The sequence below is a fragment of the Nycticebus coucang genome, chromosome 14, assembly GCF_027406575.1.
Source record: "Nycticebus coucang isolate mNycCou1 chromosome 14, mNycCou1.pri, whole genome shotgun sequence".
Lineage (NCBI taxonomy): Eukaryota > Metazoa > Chordata > Mammalia > Primates > Lorisidae > Nycticebus > Nycticebus coucang.
This window is the reverse complement of record NC_069793.1, coordinates 63,932,197-63,943,935: the sequence shown is the minus strand read 5'-3', so window position 1 is coordinate 63,943,935 and position 11,739 is coordinate 63,932,197. Positions and strand designations below refer to the sequence as shown.

The 11,739-nt window shown below is 39.8% G+C and overlaps 1 protein-coding gene across 1 annotated transcript; it reads left to right on the top strand.

Moving 5' to 3' along the window:
- Positions 1–1,323: 1,323 nt before the first annotated feature.
- On the top strand, positions 1,324–2,268 carry LOC128564516 (olfactory receptor 52K2-like). The gene has a single exon (XM_053559972.1). The coding sequence runs from the start codon at positions 1,324–1,326 to the stop codon at positions 2,266–2,268; it is 945 nt and encodes a 314-aa protein (XP_053415947.1).
- The last annotated feature ends 9,471 nt before the right edge of the window (positions 2,269–11,739 follow it).

Genomic DNA, 11,739 nt, shown 5'->3' with positions numbered 1-11,739 from the left:
GATATGCTAAATGTGTGTTGCCCTTGGGCATTTAGATGGAATAATAAGACATATTTAGAACACTAAACATAAAAAACTGTAGAACTCAAACTTGGATGGCTAATACTATTAACTATTGTATCTTAGAGACATTATCTAAGTTCTCAAACGTTTAATTTTCTCATATTGAAAAGAAAGACCAATAACTTTCTAAAGTACTTATTCATTGACTGGTATTTATTGCATAATCTTATTTGATTCTCATAAGAACCTCACTGAAAGGAGTGTCCAAGTCCAAACTGGGCAACATCAATGTTTAAAGCTTTGATGGAAGAGAAGAGAAAAATGAGCAGGAGGGGAGAGAAAGGTGAAAACTTGTTAAGAATAAAGTGTGTGTGTGTGTGTGTGTGTGTGTGTGTTTTGGCATGGAAGCCAGGGGTCAGTCTTGTTAAAGATGAGATGTTTTTGTGATGAAAATGAAGAAAATGGAAGATGCATGGAGGGAGAGTCACATGAATAGAAATGTTAACATGAATTGGTATGAGGGAAAACTAATAGACAAAGATCCTCTTTCTCAATAAGCTAAGGGAAAGACTTTACTTAAAAAGTTTTGTGGAGGTTGAAAGGTGTGTTATAGAACAGTATTCCTCAAAAAACTTTCTGTAAGGATCTGTGTCTGAACTATCCAGCAGAGTAGCAACCAGTCACATGTGGCTATGAGAATTAATGATTTTCATAATTGAGCTATGAATTTTATTTTTCATCAATATAAATAGCCACATTTAGGCAGTGGCAACCACATCAGATAGTGTAGTTCTAGGCCAAATAAACAGATTGTATGATTAATTTGGGCAGTAGAAATTATTTGACTGATACAGGTGTCCAAGCCACAGATTTCAAGGTCAGAAAATTTACTTATATGATTGGAGTTTTGATTGGCAGGTAAAATGAAACTAATAAAGATAAATGAATTGATTTGAATATATTTTACTTCTTAGATCAACTAGGCATGAACAAAAGACCTCTTCTCCATTCCTTTCTGAAACCTATTTTGTGATATCAGTTCTACTGAAACTATTTTGTAATATCAGTTCCACTGATATTTAATAATTTATCTATTCAATAAAATTCCTTGGGTTCAGGAATCATGGATTATTCCTCTCCATGTTTATGAGGAGACTAATAGTGATTTTAAGACTAGAAATTTTATTTAAGTGACTTAGCAACAAGACCTAACAATTCAGGTAGAATGTCAGAGCTTAAATTCTGTAATTCTAGATACCTTGGTTCTCACCCTAATAGGTGAAAAAGCCTGTGAAAATCAACAAAGAAGTTTTAGAAGCCATGCCAACTTCCACTATCAACACAACCCATCCAGCATTCTTTTTGTTGGTGGGGATACCAGGCCTGGAGCACCTACACGTCTGGATCTCTATCCCCTTCTGCTCAGCCTATACTCTGGCCCTGCTGGGAAACTGGACCCTTCTCTACATCATCCAGGCTGATGTAGCTCTTCATGAGCCCATGTACCTATTTTTGGCCATGTTGGCAGCCATTGACCTAGTCCTCTCTTCTACAACACTGCCCAAAATGCTTGCTATTTTTTGGCTCAGAGATCACAAAATTAACTTCTATGCTTGTCTGGCCCAGATGTTCTTTCTTCACTCCTTCTCCATCATGGAGTCAGCAGTGCTGCTGGCCATGGCCTTTGACCGCTATGTGGCCATCTGTAAGCCACTGTACTATAGCACAATCCTGACTGGGGCCCTTATCACCAAGATTGGCATGGCTGCTGTGGCCAGGGCTGTGACACTGATGATTCCACTTCCCTTTCTGCTGAGACGCTTCCACTACTGCCGAGGCCCAGTGATAGCCCACTGCTACTGTGAACACATGGCGGTGGTGAGACTGGCGTGTGGGGACACGCGCTTCAACAATATCTACGGCATTGCTGTGGCTATGGTTATTGGAACCTTTGATCTGTCCTCTGTTATCCTGTCCTATATTTTTATCCTTCGGTCAGTTCTACAGCTTTCTTCTCATGAAGCCCGCTACAAGGCATTTGGAACATGTGTGTCTCACATAGGTGCCATCTTAGCTTTCTACACACCTGCAATTGTGTCCTCAGTCATGCATCGTGTGGCCCACAGAGCTGCTCCACACATCCACATTCTCCTTGCCAATTTCTATATGCTCTTCCCACCCATGGTTAATCCAATCATCTATGGTGTCAAGACCAAACAGATTCGTGAGCGAGTTTTAGGACTGTTTCTGAGAAAGGATGTGTAAAGAGAGTGTGATGTAGTTGAAGAAAAAGGCACGTTAATTCTGGAGTGGGCCAGGAGTATGATCAGAAGTAAAAGGCTGCTGAAGTTCCTCTGTTTCTTTTCTCATATAACAAAATAAATAAAGTTATGTCCTGAAACTTTCAGAGCCACTAGTTTTGGATTCATGGATCTGTGTCCTCTAGGTGGCTTTTTGATTGAGCCTGTTGACACTGTTGTCCCCTCATGGAACCCTCCTTCCTATCAATAACTTGACACTGTCTTGACCCACTGGCTTGATCAATTTGCCTATGACACAAAGATTTTCCAAGCTCATGTACTGAAGAAAGGAATTTTTATCTTGATTCATGGGAAAGTCTGTGAACTAACTACTCAGAAGCTAAGTGAGGACAGTCATTCTATCCAATATAGGGATGTCTCTGGTCTAACAGTTGGTACACAGAGTCTGTCTAAACATTGTCAGGGTTGGTGCACTCACATTCTTCAGGCCTACAGCTTCTAAGTGAAACAGCTCCATTTATTAGAAAGTTATTTCTTCAACCAAGCCAGTCTAGGTATTTGAGTGATTTTTACTTTTCTATCCTTGTGGCCAATTCCTCTCATTAAACATTTTGAATAAAACATATCCTCAGACATATGTTTATGTATCATTCAAATTTTTTCTTGTAAAATAATTTGTCCTATGTTTTCAACTAGGATGTTAGTTGCTCATTTAACAATTGAGACAAATATGTGGTAGTGGCTAGGTATATGTACACTGTTTATAGAGGAATGCTGGACTTCTGATTATGTCTTGAGATGCCATGAAGTATAATTATAATGGGTAGTGTTCTCTGAACTCAGCATTCCAAAGCTCAGCATAGTGGAAGAAATTTGAGAAAAAAGGAGATGGGACATAAGCATATCTTATGTTTCATTCTCTATTTCATGCAAACTTAGATACTAGAGAAATTCCTAATGTTAATCTTGAGAAATGCACCTCTGGTGCTCATACAAGCTCTCTCTTATGTGGATCACTCATATCCCCCCAAATTCATGTTTTAAATCTTAATACTTGAGACCTCAGAATATGATTGTATTTGGAGATAGGGACTTTAAAGGGGAAAGTTGAAATAAGGCAATTATAATGGACTCACATCTAATATAATTAATTTATCTATAAGAATATTTGTACACAGACACAGCGAAAATGAAGACTATGTGAAAACAGAGGGAAAAGATGGCTATGGATAAGCCAAGGAGAGAGTTCTCCGGAGAAATTTAGATTCCAGAATTGTGAAGAAATACATTCTGTTTAGGCTGCCAAGTGTTTGGTACTTTTCATGAAAGCCCTAGAAAACTTATTTTTATAGTAGGAAGTAGAGTGCTGCTGTTGACAAATACTTAAGAGTGAAGATTTCTTTGAATCTGAGAAATGGGAAGGGGCTAGAAAAATGTTGAAAGACATTTTCTTAAAAAGCCTAAGATTGCTTTGAAGAGATTGTTGGTAGAAATACAGACATTAAAGGTAATTCTGATGAGGGCTCAAAATGAAGAGAGGAGAGCTGTAGGGTGGACATTGATAATCTCAGAGAAGACATATCAATGTGAATAGAATGTTAGTAGACTCTGGGCATTGAAGGTGCATCTGGTGAGTCTCAGACATGAGAAACATGCTGTTGAAAACTGGAGGGAAGATGATACATATTATAAAATGGAAAAGCACTTAGACAAATTGTATTCTAGTACTTTGTGGAAAGTAGAATTTGCAAGTAATGATATTGGATATTTAGCTGAGGAGATTTCTAAACAAATCTTTGATGGTGTGGCTGGTTTCTCCTTGGGGCTTATGAGGTGAAAGAGGGAAGAGAAATTGAATGAAGGTTTTTTAAGCAGGAAAGGAACCATAAAGTGTAGATGTGAAAAATTCTCAGCATTTCCCTTTTGCAATAAAGCCGAAAGTATGTCCTAGAAAGAACAAGGCTATGGCTGGACAACCATCACCAGAAATGATTAGATATGTTAAGCAAAAGAAGCCAGGCACAGAACAGGCAAATGCTGTATGTTCTCACTGATATGTGGAAATTAAAAAATTTACCAGCTACTGGAAAGGGTAGAGGGAAAGAGGGCATAGGAACAGGTTAGTTAATGAGTACATAATTGCAGTGAGATAGGACAAATAAATTTTGTTATTCTGTATAACACAGTAGGGTTGTCATAGTTAACAATAATTTATTATACATATCAATAGTTAGAAAAGGGTATTCTAAATGTTCCCAATACAAATAAATGATAAATGTTTGAGGTGATGGATTAACTCAAATCAATAATCCTGTTTACTTATTATATACAGTATATATGTATCAAAATATTTCATGTACCACATATGTATAATTAAGTGTCAATTAAAATCTATTTTAAAAAGGTTTAACTGTGTGCCATGTGGATCCAAACACCTATTTCAGCAGCCAGGCCCAAAGATGAGGTTATGTAGTTGGGACCTGTGGAGATCTCGCTTGTCTAATAGTTTGGACCCCCATGAATTGCATTGGAGACCAAGATGTTTCAAGAATTTTTTCATAGTAGCAGAAATGAACAGAGATCGGAAGAATTGATATAGTGTTGGACTTGTGGGATTCTAAGAGAGGCGCCTATGGAATGACCTAGTTGTAAACATGCAATATCCTTCAAGAAAAGGACAAATGAACCTGAGGTGGTTCAGAAGTGGCAGGATTGCCATCGTCACCACAGGCCCAAGGGACATAGGCTCAGGAGTTGAAGCTGTCTCCTTCTCAGTCAAGAGGGCAGGGCCAGCTCACTGGTTTTAGAAGGCCAGATTGCCTTTACCTATGCCTGAGGTTGTGGCTGCCACACAGCAGATGTGGTTTGGGCTGCTGCCCATTGAGTCAGGATCCTTGAGCTTAAAAAATCTAATTTGACCTGCTAGGTTTTAGCTTTACATGTGACCCATGACATCTTTTCTTTCTAATTTCTCCCTTTGGGGATGGCAATATGTATCTTATGGTTGTTCTGCTATTGGATTTTGGTCACAGGTAACTCATCTGATTTTACAGGTTCGTAGCTAGGGAGGAATGTTATACCTCAGGATGAATAATACCTGAGTCTTACTCACAAATAGTTTAGGTGATTTTAGATGATATTTTGAAGTTAGAGTTGAGACCAAAATGGGTTAAGCCTTGGATGGGGTAGTTTGCATGAGAGAAGGACTAGAATTTAGGGAACCAGAGGCAAAATTGTTATTGGCAGAATTTTTTCCCCCAGATTCATATATTAGAGTCCTAACTACTAGTACCTTAGAATAAGATGACTATATTTGGAATAAGGTCATTAGAGAATTAATTTAAAATGAATTTATTAGGATGGGTCCCATCTCAATGACACATGTCCTTACAAGAAGAGGAAATCTGAACACAGACACAAGGGAAGACCACTTGAAGAGACAGAGAGATGATGATCATTCCCAAGCCAAGGAGAGAGACCTCAAAAGAAACCACCCATGCTGGCACCTGAACTTGGATATCTAGGCTCTAGAATTGTGAGAAAATAAATTTTTGTATTGTTATAACAGCTTAGAAAGCTAGAACATCCTCATACACAACTTGCAAAAATATGTTCTTGTTCTTATCTTGTGACCCCTCTAGGTTTCCTCAGAGACTTCTGTTTAGGAAGTATATATATGTGTCTATGTCTTTACCTGTATTGTTCTCTCTTTCCAACCTGATGTTGGAGGGTAGGTGTAAAAGGTAGGAAGCTGTCCTGGAGGGAAGGATTTATTTAGAACTTAGATCCCCACTTCCTTTCTTTTTCTTTTTCTGACCTCTGACCCGATAAATTTGACACAGAAACAAATTCCCCCAGAGAAATGATGTACTGGGCTTAGTTCCAATGTAGTCAGCACTTGATTATTTCTTGTACACATATTTGGGCAGCTAAAAAATACCATATAAACAAAGTAGCATAAATAAAAAGAAGCTATTTCCATCAAGAAAGATCTGCTTATCTTCCTGTTGACTTAGACAAGGAATGACATTGTCCTTCAGGCTGTATCTATCCCTGATGAAGAAACAGAATTTCTCACAGTGCAAGTCCAATGGTATAAAGACCCCATAGATAGGTAATACATCTACATCAGCACCAGCAGGATTAATTGCACAAATGGTGAAAAGAAAAAGACCTTTTCTCTTAGCTCTTTTGAGCTTGGCACACAAAGCATGAATAAGAAATATGAGTAGTTTACAGGCATGTAAAATTTTATGCTCATAGACTTCAAGATTAGGACAGAAGAAACTTGATACAGTACTCTGGGTCTAGTTAAAATATGTCCAGTCACTCAATAACCAGGACATCCCAACACCCCAATCTAGAACACATGCTGCCTGTAACCCACAAGATAGTGGGTTCACTGCTTAGGATAGGATTTTGATCTGCCTAGTGACTCCCGCAACACTTTCATTCCTTTGTGGTTCATTAAGCCAGGAGTCTTGATGTTGCCTTTGATTCCTTTTTTCTTCCCTCACAACCTGTAGCAAAATTGTCAGGAATCCCCATGGGCACTTTAATAAAAATACATACAAAATATGATTAATTCTTGCCACACACACTGATTTGGAAACACCATTTTCTCTTCTCTGCATTACTACAATAACATCCTTATAATCATTCCCCTGATTCCACCCATACCATCTTGCACTGCTCCCATTAAGATGTCAGAGATAGTCTTCTAGAAACATAAGCCAAATAATGTCAATTCCCTGCCCAACTTTGACTTTTACTCTGAAAGAAATTATGAACCTCTGCAAAGTAGAGTGATTACATGGCCTACAATGTCCTATGTGATCACAAATCCAGCCAATTAAAACATGCAGTGGGGGGAGAGGCACATCGTATGTGTGGATCAATAAGACGACTGATGGAGTTGACTTCAGCAAAAGCAAGTGAAGACAGAATACAATCAAATGATTTACTAAAATGGATGAACAAGTGCTCAATTCAAAGGAAAATATCTTTTGCAAGTAAGCATAACTGAAATCATTTTACTAACAAGCAAAAAATGATGGAAGTGTCACTGTTAGGCCTGAAATAAAGACAAAATTAAGATTACTTTTCAGTAAGAAAAAATGTTATTCAGAAGGAAACATGAAAATGCAGAAGGGAATGAACAATACCAGGAAAAGCAAATATGTAGATAAATATAGAATATTGATGGTACAAAAGAAAATGACAGTGGTAGGGGGGAGGTACAAGGAATTAAAGGCAGCTGAAGTGCTCCAATGTCCCCACACAGTTCTCTGGACCATGGGCACTGCCTACTCTCAGTACCTTCATCCCTGTTCCCATGACATCAGCGATATCCCCTCAAGAGTTGTCAGGGGGCAAAATAATTAGCCTAGATTCCTGCTGCTTATCTGGCTCCTGTCCCGATGCTTTGACTCTAAGCTATAGTCACTCACTAAGTCTCTACCACCTCAGCCTCCATGAACATAACCCTAGAACCCATTTTACTTCCAGCATGACAACACATCTACCTTAACCAGCATGTCCTCTGTTCCATCATGATCTTCCCTTCCATCCAAGGCTGGTTTTCTCTGTCTTGCTTGTTTTTGCCCCTGATACCAACTTTTACCACTTGAGGTTTTGATGAAGTGCTTTCTGTATAGGCTGTTTCCTTTGGTGTGTCCGTGCATGGTTAATTCAGGCTGCACCTTTAAAGGCACTGTGTAGGAATTTCACTTCATCCCAGCTTCTCAGCAAATCAGTCTCACCATGAAGGAGGGCCAGGGCATCCCCTGAGAATTAATAGTTAGGGAAGGCAATCTTAGTTTCAGGATATCTCTGTGGGAAGGAAATGGGACTGAGCCACAGGGCTATGAGGTCACTTTTTTTTTTTTTGTAGAGACAGAGCCTCACTCTACCGCCCTCGGTAGAGTGCCGTGACGTCACACAGCTCACAGCAACCTCCAGCTCTTGGGCTTACGTGATTCTCTTGCCTCAGCCTCCCAAGCAGCTGGGATTACAGGCACCCGCCACAATGCCTGGCTATTTTTTGGTTGCAGTTTGGCCGGGGCTGGGTTTGAACCCGCCACCCTCGGCATATGGGGCCGGCGCCCTACTCACTGAGCCACAGGCGCCGCCCTATGATGTCACTTTTTAATAGTATCATGGGGAATTAAGGGCAGGCAAAATCCACAGGGAACCCTGGTGATAGCCTCCTGTCAGGTCCTAGAAAAATAGCAAACATTAAAGCCAGCTGTGGGTGAAAGATAACCTTTATTATTTACTTATTATTGCTAACTATCAAGCATCTATAATCGTGTTCATGTAGGAGTCTCAATTGTATATTTAGTTAGATCTTCCTAATAATGCTGTAAGTTAGGAAAAATGATGAAAATCATCTCCAGGTTAGAAATAAGAAAAACAGTTCAGGGATTAGAGAAGTGTCATATCAAGGTAGAATTAATGCATAGCTCAGGCCACCAGGCAAGACACATGCAAAGAAAAACACTTAATGGATGATCTCAGCCTGGTTTGACTGAAATTTCTTCCTTTTTAAGAGACACTCAGGCAGGAGTGGGCTGCAGCCTATATGTTGCAATGAGGCTGTTTATCTTAAGGGACACTGTGAGGACCATAGTGAGTGTAGGAGAGACACAGTGAAGACCAAGCACAAGCTGGTGCCACTTGAAGAACTCACAGCCTCTGAACATATGGCATGACCCCTGAGATGCAGGACTTAGTGCCACAAAACAAGGGGCATGGCCTATCAGAACCCTTGGGGTGAAATCCCTGGGTCAGGGGAGGCTCCTTGTATTGGCCCCAAGAGATGCAGCCAGAGCCTTCCAAGGGTCCCCATGGACTCTCCTCAAGTGCAGCAATCTCTGCTTCCGTGTGCTTTCGGGAGAAGGGCAGAGGTTTGTGAGTATAAAGCCAGCTACAATCTTGCTATGTCCCTCCTTCCCAGACCCCTCTGACAGGAGAGAAAGGCTGCATGAAGCTCACAATAGGCGCCAGAATTGTACTTCACAGACTGAGGACTGTGGACAGAGCCAGGACTCAGAGAAACAGGGAGAAGGTGACACAGTTGTGGTGAGTGGGAAGGTGGGGCACCCTCAGCTACTTCCCACAGCCAGTTTTCATGGCTCCTTGCTCTCTGTCCAAATCTAATATAGCCTCTGTCATTGGGCTTCAATTGGGGGAGAAGTTTTGATGGTCCCACCTCCCATGTCCTGCATAAATCCTACACCTGCTCACCCCCACCAAGCATGCCTGACTACTTTCTATGCCAATCACCCTAGGCCATGTCCAGGGAAGTGTTAGCTGATTACTCCAGCTTGAATCCTATCACTTCTGACTGTCATTGCCTTCCCTCAAACAAACAAGTGTGCCCACTGCAACTGGAATGCTTCTATATGAGTCAGGAGGGGAAAAATGAGGCCTGAACTAGAAAGATGTCAGGAAAAGGACAGAAATACATCTCTGTGATGTTCTTCTACAGGGACTGCAGTCTTGAAGCACCTTATGAAGGGATCACCTTTTCGTGTCTGGTTCTTTATTCTTCTTATTCTTTTCATTTATTTTTAAGATAAAGAAAGGCATAGGGTTTTGGGGGCAAGACATGATTGCAAGAGGGACTTTACCTAACAATTGCAATCAGTGTAACCTGGCTTATTGTACCCTCAATGAATCCCCCCAAAAAAAAAAAAATGACAGAAAGGGAATTTAAAATACAGATGATGAAAACAATAAAGGAAATTGCTGATAAAGTGGAAAACAATCAAAAAACAATGGAGGAAATTTCTGAGAAGATGGAAAACAACCAAAAAACAATGAAGGAAATTGCTGAGAAAGTGGAAAATAACCAAAGGAAATCCAAAAACAGAATCAAATAAAACAGGTGATAAAGGGCCTCCATACATTTAATAAACTCAGTTTATACTGTTATCAGTTTGGTACCCTATGCCTTTTTTTTTTTAATTTTTGGGGATTCATTGAGGGGACAATAAGCCAGGTTACACTGATTGCATTTATTAGGTATAAGTCCCTCTTGCAATCATGTCTTGCCCCCATAAAGTGTGACACACTCCAAGGCCCCATCCCCCTCCCTCCTTCCCTCTTTCTGCTTCCCCCCCCATAACCATAATTGTCATTAATTGTCCTCATATCAAAATTGAGTACATAGGATTCATGCTTCTCCATTCTTGTGATGCTTTACTAAGAATAATGTCTTCCACTTCCATCCAGGTGAATACGAAGGATGTAAAGTCTCCATTTTTTTTAATGGCCGAATAGTATTCCATGGTATACATATACCACAGCTTGTTTTTTTTTTTTTTTTTTTTCCATACTTTTTTTTTTTTTTATTGTTGGGGATTCATTGAGGGTACAATAAGCCAGTTACACTGATTGCAATTGTTAGGTAAAGTCCCTCTTGCAATCATGTCTTGCCCCCATAAAGTGTGACACACACTAAGGCCCCACCCTCCTCCCTCCATCCCTCTTTCTGCTTCCCCCCCCATAACCTTAATTGTCATTAATTGTCCTCATATCAAGATTGAGTACATAGGATTCATGCTTCTCCATTTTTGTGATGCTTTACTAAGAATAATGTCTTCCACATCCATCCAGGTTAATACGAAAGATGTAAAGTCTCCATTTTTTTTAATGGCTGAATAGTATTCCATGGTATACATATACCACAGCTTGTTAATCCATTCCTGGGTTGGTGGGCATTTAGGCTGTTTCCACATTTTGGCGATTGTAAATTGAGTTGCAATAAACAGTCTAGTACAAGTGTCCTTATGATAAAAGGATTTCTTTCCTTCTGGTAGATGCCCAGTAATGGGATTGCAGGATCAAATGGGAGGTCTAGCTTGAGTGCTTTGAGGTTTCTCCATACTTCCTTCCAGAAAGGTTGTACTAGTTTGCAGTCCCACCAGCAGTGTAAAAGTGTTCCCTTCTCTCCACATCCATGCCAGCATCTGCAGTTTTGAGATTTTGTGATGTGGGCCATTCTCACTGGGGTTAGATGATATCTCAGGGTTGTTTTGATTTGCATTTCTCTAATATATAGAGATGATGAACATTTTTTCATGTGTTTGTTAGCCATTTGTCTGTCGTCTTTAGAGAAAGTTCTATTCATGTCTCTTGCCCATTGATATAAGGGAATGTTGGCTTTTTTCATGTGGATTAATTTGAGTTCTCTATAGATCCTAGTTATCAAGCTTTTGTCTGATTGAAAATATGCAAATATCCTTTCCCATTGTGTAGGTTGTCTCTTTGCTTTGGTTATTGTCTCCTTAGCTGTACAGAAGCTTTTCAGTTTAATGAAGTCCCATCTGTTTATTTTTGTTGTTGTTGCAATTGCCATGGCAGTCTTCTTCATGAAGTCTTTCCCCAGGCCAATATCTTCCAGTGTTTTTCCTATGCTTTCTTGGAGGATTTTTATTGTTTCATGCCTTAAATTTAAGTCCTTTATCCA